This window comes from Pyxicephalus adspersus, chromosome 1 (assembly GCF_032062135.1).
Source record: "Pyxicephalus adspersus chromosome 1, UCB_Pads_2.0, whole genome shotgun sequence".
Lineage (NCBI taxonomy): Eukaryota > Metazoa > Chordata > Amphibia > Anura > Pyxicephalidae > Pyxicephalus > Pyxicephalus adspersus.
The window spans coordinates 51,230,091-51,247,352 of record NC_092858.1 but is presented as its reverse complement, the minus strand read 5'-3'; the positions used below and the strand labels follow the sequence as shown (position 1 = coordinate 51,247,352).

At 34.9% G+C, this 17,262-nt stretch overlaps 1 protein-coding gene across 1 annotated transcript in view; it reads left to right on the top strand.

Annotated features, from left to right (window-relative positions):
* DIAPH3 (diaphanous related formin 3) overlaps window positions 1-17,262 on the top strand; it is a gene marked incomplete in the record, with an annotated part of 209,714 nt that overhangs the window by 104,346 nt on the left and 88,106 nt on the right. The window contains 6 exon segments of the mRNA XM_072410484.1: window positions 1,531-1,647; window positions 5,487-5,605; window positions 5,715-5,779; window positions 8,669-8,773; window positions 12,104-12,394; window positions 14,655-14,769. Coding sequence (XP_072266585.1) covers window positions 1,531-1,647; window positions 5,487-5,605; window positions 5,715-5,779; window positions 8,669-8,773; window positions 12,104-12,394; window positions 14,655-14,769 — 812 coding nt within the window.

Below are 17,262 nucleotides of genomic sequence, written 5' to 3'. Positions count from 1 at the left end.
CACTGACAAATGCCTGACATTCAGGCACTCAGAAATCTGAAAAGCCTTGAGTTTTTAATGCTAAGGTGAACTAAGCCCAACTCATTGCATTGTGTTGATTACACTATTACAGTACTACAAACAGTTACTACAAATATTTACAAATCATGGGGCAGTACGAACAGGAGTCAAAATATTTGGGCACAAGACAGTTGGGGCATAATACAAAAAAAAAAATGGAAATGAACTATTGACATACTATGGGGTAGAAACCCACATTAGAAAGTTAAAACAAAGTTTAGGGACTTGTCAGAAAACTGACACAATTATTTGAGGTTACTGAATACCTAAGGCATAAACAATTGGATGCACGCTTGTATAAATATTCTTTTTATTTTTTCTACAAAAAGCATACATATCCTGCATTTACACATTTATTTTCATTCAAGAAAAACTTTTATTTTTTATTTGAGATGTTGAGAAATGCCCACATTTCCAATCAAAGTTATAAAAAAAATGTTTTGCACATCAATGCAATTTTTTTTTTTTTTTTACTTCACGGTTTATGGCTGAACACCAATAATCCATATGTGTATTTATTAGGAAATAAAGAAAAAAAGAAGACCTAAAACATTTTGAATAAAAACCTTTTATATTCACCTGCAGACACTCAAGTGATAGAGAGAGGGATGTGTGAAAGGATTTGTGTGAACACCCCAAATAATGAAGCAAAAAAAGAGAGGTGTTTTTATTCAGGCAAGGCACTGGCTGCTTAAAGCGGGCCTAAACTACATTTTTTTACCTCACATAAGAGGGTAGATAACACTTTTATGCAAGGTAAGGATGGCTTTTTTTTTTGGGGGGGGGGTTAAATTTAAAAGCTTAAAAAAAAAAAAAAAAAAAAAAAAAAAAATGTGAGGACGATCAGATCGGGTGATGTAGGCAGAAGACGAAAGAAGGTAGTGGCACCTTGCACTTCCCCAATTTTAAATTCAGTGAGTGCAGCTGGTGAATTGTTTGATACAATATATTAGTCCTTCACCAGCTCTTTTTGTGGAATTCAAGTTTGCATGTTTTTCAGAGATTTACTGAATATGTGTATATATATTTCAATAGATTATAATAAATAGTATAGAGTTCTACATATTCCTATTTTAAGTGTAAATACCAAAACGGTACTTTGCTGCATTATCAATAATGTTCCCACAGCAAGAGGCAGTTTACATTTGAACGTAAATGCACATGCATTATCAAATACAAGTACATGTAATATTTACAAATATGTTCTGTCATCTACTGCAATTCTGAAGAATTTGACTGCATATAAACCAGGGCCTCAGTTAAATTTAATAAAGAATTAAATGTTAAGGTTAGCTTTACTCCCTGATGGACGTTAGATTCTAGTAGAGTGGGCAAGATTATTAAAGTTTTTTTTAATATTGGGAAATTACCATATACAATTTTGCTAAAGGTTTATGAAATTTTCATCCCATGTGCTTAAATGTAATTATGTCCTGAAGACTGTCAGTTTTATTACCTTAACACCCTAACTGATGCCAGTGATGTGTTTAGTATGCTGTGGAATTCTGTGAAGAACACAAATTCTGAAGTTTATTTCCTGTCAATTCTTCAGCATCTCCTAATAATCAGAAATGATTATTTTGCACGGTGAGTTATTGTTTGATACACACCTTGCTGCCTGTTATGTTCCATGTTACTGATCTACCTACAGTTTGAAGACTGAACAGAGTTTAATAGAAAAAACTGCATTTCGAAGAGCAGTATAAACAGCAACTTAGTATGTTTAGGTGTCTGTTACGTAATATTTATATTTACTGGTCTTTTTATTAGCTATAGCTTTTTGGTGTCGAGTTGTACCCCCATTTTTATTTTTTTCAGAGCTGCTGTATTCTTAGTGCCATAAATTCAACAAGGTGTAGAAATCATACCTCAGGAATTTCGGACTGTAGTGAAATGATCTTGCAATTGTTGACCCCTCAAAACGAATGTTGTAGCCTCCTGTGTCACTGTTTGTAGGCATGTCACTCAGTGTGGCATCCTGCTGCTAAAGCTCATCTAAACCAGGTGATGTTAATTTGCACTAGGGGAACAGGTTTGCTTTGTAAATACTGACAGATTTCAGCAGGTTTCTTGGCAAGAAGCCACTTAACTGAATGTCTCTCAAAACACCTTAATAAAAAGGTTTGACAATAGTTATACAATTGTTCAAATGTAGGTTCAATGTAGGTTCAATGAGCCAATAAGCGTACAAAGACAAGAATGAAACATAAGTTCCAAGAAAGTTCTAAGAAAGTCCCCATTCATCACTTGTAGTGCCCATTGCAGTGGAACTGCAGAGCTCATCTGTAGTTCAGTTTCCCGCTGTGACGTTATATGGGAAACCGAACTGCAGATGACCTCTGCATTTCTACTACGATCTCTGGGCACTACAAGACAAGTCCCCATTCATCCCCTGTAGTGTCCAGAGATCGTAGTGGAATCTCTACAGTCCTCACATGTGTAGCTGACATTTTCGGAAAAATGGCGATTCGATACCACGAATTGCAAAGAAATTCGAATTTGTTGCGAATCGAATTTTTCATGGAAATTCGGATCGAATTCCACTTTGTCAGCTTCGATTCGCTCATCTCTAATAAAAACCATAGGTGGATGTTGCTTGAACTGTGGTATTGTTTCTTCTTGTAGATGATACAATAAAATGTTTATTTGATGATAATAGTATTGTTGTTTACCAGGAAAGGCCATCTTTTGAAAAGCGCAATCTTTGGGTCTATCCACCTATCTTTTTTCTTTGATAAAATTTTAAGGAGCCCTGACATATCACAGCACAATAGCTGCTAGTAGTAGCTGTTCTTTATGGACCGGAACTTCAACTGGCCACACACTCATACACACACTCATACACACACTTATACACACACTCATACACACACACACACACTTATGGACTGGTTAAATGTTGTATTCTTCTCCTGAACGCAGCCAGTTGTATTTACACATTACACTATTTTAACCTCTCCTCTCTGATTTCTGTATCGACAAAGCAATTGTTGCTATGTTACAACTAATCTGACATTTTTGTTGAACAGTGCTGGCTACAAAGTACATAGAAAGTTTTGGCTGCCTTTTTATTTGTCAGTCCATTGAGCCTTCCCACTGGAAGTTAATTTAGAGTTATTTCTTACATTTTGAGAATGTAATAAAAGTTGACACAAGAACAACGGTTATAGGGAATTCTTTGTTTTATTTTTATGTAAATAACTGGCGGTACTAAAACCATCCTCCCACCTAATAATGGTTTATTTTCTGTTCCCGGCCATTTAATTGGGAGTGAATTGGTTATGTTAACACCATCATTTTTTTTAATCCTGTTATTACAAATATTTGTTATGACATGAGCTCTTCCTGTTTTACTGGTATTGCTAATAACCTACACATGAAAATCAACATGCTTTCCTAGTTTGTGTGTCATTACTCTTGTTTTTGCTTATAAAGTTTGCATAATTGGCAATTCTTTTGTAATGCATGTATGAGTGCATACTGGTAAAATGAATATTAAAATCATGAAATTCTTACCAAGAAAGCAGATGATGATAATCTTGGAAAGCCTACATTATTACATTGGTTTACTCAACCCTACTTATACATAGACCATGTCTAGACGCACAGACACCACATGCTGGACATTTTCAGAGCGGAGAAAACTTTCTAATCCTGATGTTTCGAAATATCTTTTATATGATAAATGGTAGCCTACTTGTAGCATGTATGTATTTTTTAATAAGGGAAAATAAATATTTTTATTAGGTATCTTATTTTTATCTAGGTATTGTATTCTGAGTGTGTCCCATGTGAGTTTACAGCTTATCTTTGAATAATTTATTGGATATGATTAAGTTTTTTGTTTTGACTGTGTGGATTCATTTTATTTGACATCTATAATAAAGTGTTGAGCAGTTATTTTCTTTTTTGGAGCTACTTTCTTGCTCATTTGAAGCCCTTTGTTGAGATTGTGTTTTTGTAGGCTCTCAAGACCCTATAAATGTTAACATTGATGCATATATGTATTGTTAGACATGTTTTGGTTTGTTTTCCTTGCATTTAGCTGTGATGGAGTTATGTTATCATGTTTTAGGCTTAGCCCATGTTTTAAGTTTCCCTGCATTCTATTGCATCAAATCATCAAATTTTTCACATTATATAAAAGTTTCGCCATGTTCTTCCATTGTCCTTCTTCTGCTTGTGACATCACCTGATGTCACATTGCCCAGGTGTGAGATCGGGTGACACAATTTCCTGTGAGTAAATTAAAATCAATGGAAGCGTTTGCAAAATGTTCACATTGAAAAAATGGAAAAGTTTACAAGTGTTTAGAATGTGTTTTAAACATCTGCTTTAGACATCTAGAAATTCTTACTTAAGACCAAAAGGCATTATGGGATTTAATAAGCACCATAAAGCTTTTAAATGCTTGTATAAGCTCGCATGAACACATTCAAAAGTGGTATGGGCAATTGTAGGAATTCAAAAAAACAATTTGTGGAGACTTGACCTTAGGCTATGTATAATGTTAGTATATGTATATTGATATATATTCCCTGTTCAGAAAATAGTTCTTTCCTTTATATAATAGTAGATGTTTTTAAGAGACAGTATAAGAAAAGTAAAAGCCTTTGATGATTAGTCTCCCATGGAAACCGACATCGATTTTTCACCTTTGGTTAGTGGGTTACTTTAGTATCAATTACCCTGCATATTGAATCTTGTTGTGTGCAGTTTGTTTGTGCAACTGTGCTTTATTCTACAATCATTAAAATGATTTATTTGCATGAATTGTCTTCCTACTCATTGCATACTTTATTTTTTACAGTATGTAGTCATACATGTGTAGGTCACCATTGGCACTGTTGTTTAAGGACTGTGATCCTGTGTGGCCCCAAAACCTAAATAAACTATTTACATTTCTCTCAGTCAATTCAATTTGTATTTTCACCTTCAGCACCTACAAAAATATAAAGGGAACTCAGAATCGTACGGTATACATGTGGGATAATTTGTTACCTACAGCAGACTCCAGTTGCCTGGCTTTCAGATCTCCAACTTCAACCTTCAACCCAAGTCACATCCTAGTTCCAAAAATGTGGTATAGTTAACACATGAAACAAAAACTGTGTTTTTTTTGCCTTGGTACCCAGTATTCAATTATTGTGGTCTACGGCTCTATCGCTATAATTGCCTGTGTGTCACTTTCTATTAGTTATAAGTCATCTTTTGGTGCTATGGTTGTCCACTCTGCAGGTAGAAAATGTTCAGTGACTGAAAGCAGACTACAAAAGATTACAAATTATAGCTCTGCCTAAATAATAAAGACAATGGACATATTTTCTGTTATTTTTTTGTATTTATTAGCCAAATCCACTTTCTTTTTATTAACCATTAAATACTACTTGTTTAAGAGAGGAATGTTATGTTTTGTTTCTCTATAGACCCCAGTATTTTAAGATAATCGAAGAGTCTGTATCCCAAATTGTTTTACACCGAAGTGGTGTAGACCCTGATTTCACATACAGGAAAAGACTGGATGTAGACTTTAGCTCCCTGCTAGGTAAGTTTTTTTATACTAGTAGAATACTAGAGTTGTACAGATGATGCGGTTTGTGTAGTTTATGTTGCCCATAGATAATGTTTTTGTTCTGCGTATCAATATTTTGCAGATGTTTGTATTGACAGAGCAAAGACTGAAGAGTTTGAAGAAAGATATTTGGAAATGAAAAAAAAGGTTAGGACCTTTTTGTTTGTAGCTTTACTAGACCATAAAGATTGTGTTCCTGCTTGTGTATGTAAAAAATATTTATTGATACATTAGCAACTGTGGCTTTAAATGCATGTAGAACATGAATAGATACATTTTGTTATACATAAGTCTTCTCTGTTCTGCAACTTACACTTTTTAGCTGCTGTAGACTATCTTTTCATATTATTTTCTTGGTACAGATGAGACTTTAAATTGATAGCAGATTTTAATACTTATGATTTTATTTCCTAAGTCTAGTTTTAGAAAACTATTGGCAAAATAGTTAAAAAAAAAAAAAAAGATTTTTCTTGCAAAAATGTTTTGCAACCTTGGAAATGTACCCAAAAATACAACTGACATGGTCTTTTGATGTAATAAATATCATGTACACAGAATTTTTATATATTATGTGAGCACGTTTTTATTTTAACAGAACTTTATTCCTTTTTCATGCTATATTGTGACTAATGCAGGTTAAGAAAAGGAATTGCATGAATTGTAAGCATAACATTTAAATTTGATCACATTTGCTCAGATTTTTTTCACAAGTTTCCAAATTCCAAAATTTTGAATTACATTGTGTTTCCTTTTAAGTCTCTGTAATTAATGCCATCCAGTCTATCTGTCATATTTTGGGGACCTGAGGATTGCTGGCACATAGTACAAGTCTTATCTTTGAAATGGTATGTTGTAACTTAGTGTCTATACACTGAAGACTGTTTATGTAGAAGGGATAAGAAGGGATGTAGACAGCTATATAGTTGCCTGATTGTTTCCATAGGCAGCGGATATGGGAGCCCTCCTAGACCCAATTCCTTCTACCATTGTTCCTGGGCTTTCCTATGCTTGTGAGGAGCCCTGGACCACAAAATGAACTTTCAGGATAACCAGTGGGAAATGCTGTGAACAGACTACATCTCTCTTATTCTTGGTGTACCTGGTACTGTTTTCTTTTGAGCACTTCTGGGTGAACAGGTTTCACATGACCGCAGGTAGTCAGAATGTAAACTACAGAAAATGTTTGATCTGTTAAGGGAGACATTGGGGCCTTTCAGGTCCCTTGATGTCTTCATACTAAAAATTGTGAGTTTTTCTCTCTAAATTCTTTGATCTGTACATATATAGTAAATAAATTCAGTCCATTTTAAGCCATGACCTGATTGAGGGAAAAAGAAACCCCACTTGTTGCTGTAAACAGGTTTTTACTCTATTAAAAAACACATCTATTATCTAGTGCACTAAATTGCATTGTATGCAAATTAATATAACAATTTCAGCTTCCAGGTTTACTGAAAACTAAAAAGGTGTGTTTTATAAAACTGTCACTTAGACAATCGTCTTTCATATCCAATTTACTTTTATCCCAAAAAATAAACACAGTATGGATTTTCGCAGTCTTTGGCATTTCAGTTCTTTCAATTCCCATGAATCTCAAAAACTCCACAGGATATTTCTTTTCTGAACAATGTGACAGTAATTCAGCTAAACCTCTTCATTATTGAGATTTATTTTTACAATATGTGACTTATTCTCTTCTGTTTTAATCTGTCTGCATGATTCAGAATGTCATAGGCATAGAGAGAAGTATATTTATCTTGTGATTCCAATTTAAAGAACAAAATGTTTTATAGAAATGTTATATATACACAATATATAACATTTTTGAGAAAGCACATAATATACTAATGAAGTATCTGTGGTTTATAGAACAAACTAATAGCCTATTTTATTTATGTATGTATGTGTGACTGGTTGATATATGAACGACCAAAACTTTATAACCACCTACCTAATATTATATAGGTCTTCCTTGTGTCACCAAAACAACTCTCTTGAGGTGTGCTCCCTATACGACTTCCAAAGGTGTTTTGTGTATCTGGCACAAGATGTCAGCAACAGCCCCCTTGTCACAGTGCCCCCACAGAACTAACCTCTTCCAATAGTGCAGTGTATTGGAAAACCGATACAAGACCTACTAGTTGATTGTAAATTTAATTTTCATGCCCCCTAACCTCAACAGCATTCTGGATCAGAAAGGAATTTCTCCCCCTGTTGAGCAAGGCTTTACCAGTTTTTTTCCTCTCCCTCTGGAATAAGGGTTCTGTGAATGCTAAGTTATGTACTTACTTAATGTAATTATGTGCTGCCTTCAAACACATGGGCCTTCATTTTCCAACCAATGCAATAGTTTGTCGAATTGTTATAGGTCTGTTGACCAGTAACAAAAAAAAAAAAAAATGTCAGTTTCCTAAACAAACACATTATACTGATGTAACAGAGTTCAAGAGGTATGTTATTAATTATATACCATCACTAATTCCCTACCCTAATCTTCTGAATAAGTCACAACTATTTTATAAATTATTTCCTTATTTGTAGTAAAAACAGAACTTAACAAAAAAGGTGAGCAGATGATGTCCTTCCGTAATAAAATTAGCTTACTTGCCTGATAGCAATAAAATTGAACTCACCTGTCCTCATTCCCTTGCAAGTCCTGTCATTCTTTTTTGGGTTCCTGTGCAGGAGTTTATTCGTTCTCGGGGGGAGGGGGGATTGGGATGCCCAACATAAAACACTGAGCTGTGCATGCCTCAAAAAAAACAACTGTTAACAGGCAGGTATGTTTATTTAGGCAATACATGTTTATCTCTTAATCTTTACATATTGTGTGCTTACAAATACAAGTACATACATACATACAAGTGCCTAAAGGGGGCCGATTTTACAGAATATATATATATATATATATATATATATATATATATATATATATATATATATATATATATATATATACATCTGTAGGAAATGAGACTGTTTAGCAGTGCTGATTTTAGCTATTTTAGCTATTATAGTTATTTTTATGCTTTTCAGTATGAAGAAGAGTTTACAATTCGCCAAGAGACCCAGTCCCAAACGCAGAAAAATGAAGAAAAAATCAATGAGCTTCAAGCAGAATTACAGGCTTTTAAATCCCAGGTAATGGACCATATTAAATGAATCTATTGAATACAAGAACATGACTGTTGAAACAAATTCCACTTAATACCTCTCAAACAAGGGTAGGATTTCAGATTTCTCGACATTGTGGTGGAAATGTTTACTATCACTCTCCTTATTCATAGTTGCCTCCTTATGGTTCAGAAAGTAATATTGAAAGTTATTAATTAGGTGTGTGTGAACCTAAATTGATCCGTTTTTGTTCAAAGTCTTTGGTTAATTAAGTGTATTTCATTTGGGTTCTGCTCCCAGTGTCACATTTGTTGTAAGTAATTAACCACCAAAGGTAGTAACTCTTCAGCTTGCAGAGTTGGCATTCATCACTGATCTTTGTCTCAGCACAGGAAATTATTCCCCCTGCAATCTATTTCGTTAAACCTTCAGCTTTTGGTAACCTGCAGGGAAAGATAACTTGACAGGTAGAAAGGAATATTTTCTGATAATTTTTCAATTTCATAAAGTAAACAGATTGAAACATGACAAAAACCTGTGATTTCCTATGTAGGCTTATAATTTGACGGTGTGACAAATATGATGTTCAGATTAAGTAAGGTAAGGTTTCTTTTTTTCCTTTGTATCGAGTGCTTAAAGAAAAACTACTAGTAAATGTATAATTTGCTGCAGAGCAGTTTTGTAGAGATTGTCTTCCAAAACAATATTTATATATTTAAAGTGAAATTGTAGATTGGTTTAATTTATTTATGTGTTTTAATCTAGTGGAGAAGTGTTAGACTCTTCCGTTAATGCCGGTGTCCCCATTGTGGACAACCCTCATCAGTTCCTATTATAGAGACCACACAAGTCCAGAGAGGTCCCCTCACATCCTAATGGAATAGATAGAAAATAGAAGTTGGGTTTTTCTGTCATGTGACATTTTATTCTGTTTTATTGGTTTTAAATACATGTGAAGCAGACAATTTTGTATGGCTTTCTGCCTGAAATGTACATTGAAAAAAATGTATTAAATGCAGACAAATGCTGGGTTAAGCAATGAATTTTTGGAACATTTGTATTATTTATAAAGAATTGTAGACAGGTTTATTATGAAGAAATATGCTGGTGCTGTGGCTTGCCCCGGGCAGTCCTTACAGCAAATACTTACACTTTCGCAGATGATCACAGCAGACAACAGTGCCTGGAACTAGTTTGTTAAAACTTTAGTGTATGCTGCGTTTAATGCAGTCATTAAATGGTATTTATAATGTATAACTCTGATATGCCTTCTTTGTAGAAATTGTGGTATGAACAGGAATGCACAACATTATCTGTTTGCACATCCTAATAACAAATGCAAGGGAAACAAAAGCATTATTAAAGAGGTTTTCTAGTTTCAGCAAAATCTTTGGCTTAAAATACATCTTCTGTGCCGCACATAATTTATATTAACCTGTTAAAACATTACAGGGTTCTCCCCAGGTCCTTTTAGCTGGGTGCACCACCCTGCTGTTTTTGGGTGGTTACTAAAGAGTTTGGTCACAAGACAGGGGCTGACACCCACCTACAATTTCATCCCACCCGGCTTAAAAAAAATTCTGGATTGAGCACTGCATTGTGTTGTTATAGTGTTCAATTACAATGTAATTCTGCCCGAGCATATGATAAATAAAGAAGAGGTTGCCTTTTAATGATCAAAATATTGAAATAATATGTGGATCCAAGGATTTTTAGTAGGATTTGTTAAGTCTGAGACACTGCAGAATATTGTATCGGAAGGCTCTGTTTGTGGGGAAGACAGGAAGTCTTTACTTTTAGTTTTACATTTCAACAAATCAGTTTGGTTGTCTCTACCTCTCTCTGCATCTTCTGATATTTTTTTTTTGTTTTTTTGTAACCTTTAATAATACATAGTTTCTCATGCTCCCCATGTATCCATTGTTATTTCCTGTGAAAGTCGTACCTTAATTATTTCTTAATCTGACTTGACTGCTAATATGCTTTTTTATGCCCCTTAAATCTCAGTATGATTCCAAGCAGTTTGTTTCCCCTATTAAGATTCACTTTTTCTACAGTGTTCATCTGTTGCATTGATATATCATGGTGTGGTGTTTTGTTACCAGGGTAATACTGTTGTTCATTTTTTGGATATTTTACTGGATTGAAAAACTGGTGGCTTATTGCACTGAATAAAACACTTCAACATATTGTTTTAATTATTTATACATTCTATATACAGAGGATACTTTTTTCTATCAATGTCAATTCGGTTGTCTCCCCAGCCTCTTTTAGCCTGGTGCAGCACCCGGTACTTTTCAGTAACCATCCAGCTATTTTTGGGTGATTACTGAAAAGTTGTGTTCACAATACAGGGGCAACCACCCGCCTACAATTTCTTTTCCCTAACTTCAAAAAATTCCTAGGTTGAACACTGAGGTTTACTAAAAGATAAGGAAACTTACCACTCAGATGTTGATATTTGGTTGGAAATGTTCTGAGTATATGGTTAGCCTTAATGCCTATGCTTAGGTGGAAAAATTATGTCTTTGGAGAATCGGCCTCAGCAGAAATCTCTTTATTCACTTTTTTTTTAGTAAATGCATGTCCATGCAGTGTAGGATATAACATAAGTAAACTCAATAGGAACAAGATTCACCTTGCTGCTTTGTGTCTTTACAGTGCCAATCCAATTTGGATGGATATAGCAGCCTTTGTTTTACGCCAAGGTGGATGGGTTGTTCTGCAGGTTCCAATGCATGTTAGTCTTTTAAATACAGGAAAAAAATGCTAATGTCTGTTGTAGCTTAAAATAGTGGCTTCAGAATTTAAAGCTGCACTGTTAAAAACTGCTAGTTGCACTCTTTTGTCTTGAAACATGCTGTCAACGTGTTTAGGTTTTTTTTTCCCCCAGTCCTAAAATTGAGCCTGCTTACTTTATCTTGTATAATGAATTTCAACAATGTAGACAGGTACAGAACATTATCTTCTTTTTACTTTGAATTTCCTAGTTTTAAGATCCCATGCCATTGGTTGATCTCAAGGTTAGCAAAGCTGTCTGCTTTATTTATAAGTATAAGTTTTTCAATATATAAAACATGTGCATTATTTAAATTTAATTTGCAATAAAAGGTAAAAGCTTATGTGTTAAAGTTTTTGAGACTAAATGGCTCACATATCCTGTCCTGTAATAAAAAATAGTCTTAAAAATGTCTTCTACTTTTGTTTATTTTACTGCTTTTTAAAAACATTATCTACAATTTTAATTTAGTGGTTGTTTTTTTCTTCTTTGTATAACTCATAGATTTTCCTGTGATACGGTTGAAGGTCAAACTATGATTTGAAATCATATCTTAATGTTATTTTGTTTTCTTTTAGTATGGTATTGTTGTTCCAACTGAAAGTATGGCTAATAAAGGGTCTGGCAACGTTCCACCTTCCGGAGTTCCACCACCGCCTATTCCACCACCTGCACTTTCAAATGGATGCGTACCTCCACCGCCTCCTCCTCCTCCAATTCCAATGGCAGGGGCTCCACCAGGTGCCCCACCACTACCTCCATTTTTAGGAGGCCAACGATCACCTAATATGAAGAATCTCCCATTTGGACTAAAGCCCAAGAAAGAATTTAAACCAGAAATTGGAATGAAGAGGCTTAACTGGCAAAAGGTAATGCAGTTTTACTTCACTAATCAGCATACTCATGTGTTAATTTCAAACAGTGGATACACCATCTTTAAAAATGGATTATATTTTTGTGCTAACCACTACAAGGGGTTTAGTTATGTACTGAAATATGTTAATTTTTAAATAATTGAAAGCATATGTGTACTCAACTGCCTTGTTAATTCCTAAGAGGTAATATTACATTTGCATGCTTTTCATGCCTTAAAAAATAATAACATTACTTGATAACTCCTTCCAAGGACATAGTCATATATTGTACAGAAGCATAAATAGGCTGCTTTGCCTAGCTTGTTTTCAGCTGATTTCAGCTGGCCCGCAGTTTTGTGCAACAACTGCAAGTCTTTTTTATAACAACCTCCACTATCTTTATATTAATTTCTTTTGTTCCCCTGTGCCACAGACACTACAAAAGTCCTGGTCAGTAACTTTCTGCTGTCTTTTATAGTATATAGTACAGCACGCTGCTGTTCCTCACACACTTTCAGCAGTCTACACTGCTCAGCTTTATGGGAAGTAATTATTGATTGTATTTGGTCACTTTAAGGCCTAGAAGTAATCATTAAATGCTATACCATTCATGATCGACGTAATGAAAAGGAGCGGGGATTTGTACAAATGGATGATGGGGTGGTGGGCACTATATATCACACCTGGGAGATAATATATATTGCAGGAATGGCTTGGGGGCTTACATACATGTGGTAAGGAACCTAAAAAGTGCCTTGTGAAAGTACTCATTGTTTGTCCTTTTTTTTTAATCACATTAGAACCTAAAACTAAAATAGATTTTCAGAGATTAGCACAATTTGATTCAATCAGCACACCTAGAACTTTTGACCACACTGAAGCTACAAAATATTTTTTATTATGACACAAGCATTTATAAGACAAAAAACAAAAACCATGAGTAACACACACACACAATTTTGTAGACACCTTTTGCTGGTGTAAGATTTTTGCCTGACATCATAACTGCTACAAAAAAAGTTATATGTGGAAGGTAAATTAAATATCTAAAAATACCTGCAAGATAAACAGATCATGAAAAATGAAAACAGTAGATGTCCTTTGCTTCAAGTGTTCAAAGTTAGTGCATTGTAAAGTGACATGAGTCTAACATGTTTTCAGGTCTTGAATGCTAATGTTAGGCAGTTTACAGGAAGAATAGCGTACATGAAGGACATCAGCAATGTGACAATGATTATTTATAACCTGCTGGTTATTGTTATGGCATAGGAAGCAGACTGTAGGCAATCTAGTCTTCTTCCTGGCTACCTTTTCATAATAGGGATGCATGAATTACAAAGCTCAACATAACTATGCTAGATAAAACTGTAAGTTTGGTAAAATTTTGGTAAACTTTACCTAAAGACAAATGGCCATGCTTATTTCAAGCTAGAATCTGACATGTGTGCAGCAGTTACCTGACTTAATTACTTCTCGATCATTACCAAGAATATGCATCAATTTTCATTCTTCTAAGGCCTTCCTTATGTTATACAGTTTAAGGCTGTATGCTCAAATGTCTTTTTGTCCAAGTGCTACATGCGTTGAGCTGTTTGCTCTGATCTCTGCTGTGTTCTGTAACACTTTCTTAAGATGCCTACTTACACTGAGGTAAACTATGGAATTATTTCTTTGCTGGCATGGGACACATAACAGCATGAGCCCCTCACATTTGCTGTACGGTATATATCATCTCATTATAATTGCATCATGAGGGCTTGCAATTGAACAGTGATGTATGCCACAATCCAACATTCAAGAAAAAAAAACTGTTGCAAACTGGATGTGTGTCAATGGAAATTTTAAAACTAGATCAATTCATCTGAAAGAAAACACACGTTCAAATGGATTTTCTACCTTTTTTTCTACATTTTTATTCTCTGCACATTTTTTCCTGTTAACTAACAATCTTTTATCAACTCTGCCTTAAGCAGATTAGAATTTTACTTTGACAACAGACATTTGTCATCAGCAGTGTTGTTTTAAAAAGTCAAGTCTTCCAGCTTAGAAAATCACTAACTACAGAAGATTCTTTAAATATGGTTAAATGGGGATGCATAGAGGGGATTGCATGTAAATGTTTGGAATTGTAATACCTACTTCTTAACAAGTTGATTTCCCATTTGGATACATCCTTAACATGTTCTGTGTGTAATTTGCCATTCTTTTTTCTTTTTTTATTATGGGCATATTGATTTTGTTCATCTGCTTACCTTAATATTTGTTTAATTTCTAGATTAAGCCTAATGAAATGACAGAAAACTGTTTCTGGTTGAACGCAAAGGATGAAAAATATGAAGATAAAGAATTATTTTGTCAGCTTGAAAATTCCTTCTCATGTCAAAGAAAAGGTAACTTCAGATATAAAGCATAGTCAGCATTTACTTCTTTTTCTTTCAGCTTTTTTAATATTGTTTATGCAAGTTTTCCATTGCTTCCTGTTTGGTAAAAGGTTTGTTCCCAGAGAATAAATTGTGGAGAAATCTCACTAGCATGCATGTTACAGGGATTCATCTCTTTCCTCAGTCACCCCCCCCAAAAAAAAAAAAAAAAAAAACAGGTATAGATTGCTGTGAATGTCCAGGTGCCTTTGCACCGCTTCTTTTTTCCTTTCTCCATGATATACCATCAATCTTATAGAGAGGCTTCTCCTCACATTTCCTTTGGGTGCAACCCTCAAACATCATCATGGCCAATCCACGACCCTCATAATGATAGTATTGGAAAGCAGAGGGCAGTGTTTCCAGGTAAGTGAGAAGTAAGGTGTTTGTGCTTATTTCATTTTCACTAGAATGAACAAGCACTTGTGGGACAGAGGGGCACTATATGGCTCTTTAGCTATAATTTTACCCAGCCATACATTTTTTGGCACTATTTCTGTTCTGGAACAGTTGCCAACTAACCCTGCACATAACCCTGGGCCGTTAAAATAAGTAATTTTAAAGTAGCCTAATCAATATTATATTGTCTTTTAATTTACCATTGAGGTTCAGTCAACTTTCTACTGGTCATAAGGCTACACATGTGTTTTTGGGTTGGGATTCTCAGTTTGCTTGCTCGATTTTCTTGATTGCATAATGTAAGCATTTAGTGCAAGCATTGTTTACTTTTTTTATGGATTTAATACACACTTGGCAACGGGCAGATAAGATTACACTGTTGGTTGCATGCATCTTGTTTTTTCCTCTGTGGTTGTTGGACTGGTAAGAGATACATTTTTATACCTAAAGTTTGGTGTATTGGTATGTTGTAGCCCAGTTGGGTCAGTGGCTAGCACTCTTGCCTGTGCAATACTAGGTCACAGGTTCGAGTCTCGTCTGGGACATCTGCAAAAAGGCTGTTCGTGCTGTGTTTGTTTGGGTTTCTTCTGGGCACTCTGGTTTCTTCCTACATCCCAAAAACATGCAGTTAGGTTATTTGGCTTCCACTCAAAAATACCTGCCTTTCAATTGTATTAATGACATATGACTATGCTGGAGATATTAGATGCTGAGCCCCTTTGAGGGACAGTTAGTGGCATCAATATGGACTTTGTAAAGGCCTGTGTAATTTGTGAGAACTATATAAATACAAGATAATATTGTAATTTTATTTGTCCTTATAAGCATGTACAGTGTTCTGCATTTCTAATATAGGCCTTTGCATGGTATTCTCAGAGGTTGCATATGGTCACATAATTTTGCTATCATCCCAATTGACCTTCTGTTGCTTTTCCTGCACAGTCCTTTGCTTCTTTGTTGGCAGTACAGTGTATGGTGGGCCAACTCTGGATTTGTACCCCTAAAATGAAATTTCTAGCGCAATAGAGAGACTGTTTACATTCTAATCATTGGTTCAAGGTATACTGATATAGTGAAGGCTTATTATCTATTCCAGCTTCTTCCCTAAGCATTGCATGCCTTGGCTAAAATTTTTTGATCTTTCTACTTACTTCCAACTTTAAGAGGTAACAGCAGAAGAAGGTTGGCATATGAGAGCAAGAAGGATAAACCAGGCCCTGAATGCATTACAATAAACACAATCTAATAAGTAAGTCAAAAGCTCTATGCTGATTAAAATCTAAAATTGACTTAGATTTGAGCTCCAGTCAGATATTTAAGAAAATGTCAATAATGCATTCTTGTTTTTGATTAAACATCATTATATTAATGAATACATTAAAGTGCCTGACATTTACTAATTATTCTAGAACCATATAATCATTTTTAAAGCATCATTTAGACTGGGAGCGAGGGTCATAACTGGAGGTCAGTGCAGCCAATGGATTCACTATTTTTTATGATTGTCTTGACTATTGTCTTGACTATCGCCTGAAACAGTCACCAACAAATGTTTAAAGTAACAATTTTTTGAGCATCTATGCAAGCCTAAAGAGCCAATCATGTAAGCTGCATGATTTTCAAAAGGAGCTTGATCTATATATTCTGTTGCTTCACTTTCCAGTCACAGGTGTGGGGCAGGGAGGTGATGAACTAGCTTGAAATGGCAGGTAGCTGGCTTGGATAAACTAAAATACATAGCCATAAAGCATTTTTTTTACTAGAGCCCAAAAACTCTTGCAATAAGGGTTTAGGGATTTATATACCGTATTTTTCGCCGTATAAGACGCTCCGGAATATAAGACGCACCCAATTTTAAAGGAGGAAAATCTAGAAAAAAAGATTCATACCGGTATTCCCCTTCTGATCACTCATGTGCCATTCAAATTCCCTTTCTGATCACTCTGTGCCTTTCAAATTCCCTTTCTGATCACTCTGTGCCTTTCAAATTCCCTTTCTGATCACTCTGTGCCTTTCAAATTCCCCTTCTGATCACTCTGTCATTCAAATTCCCCTTCTGATCAC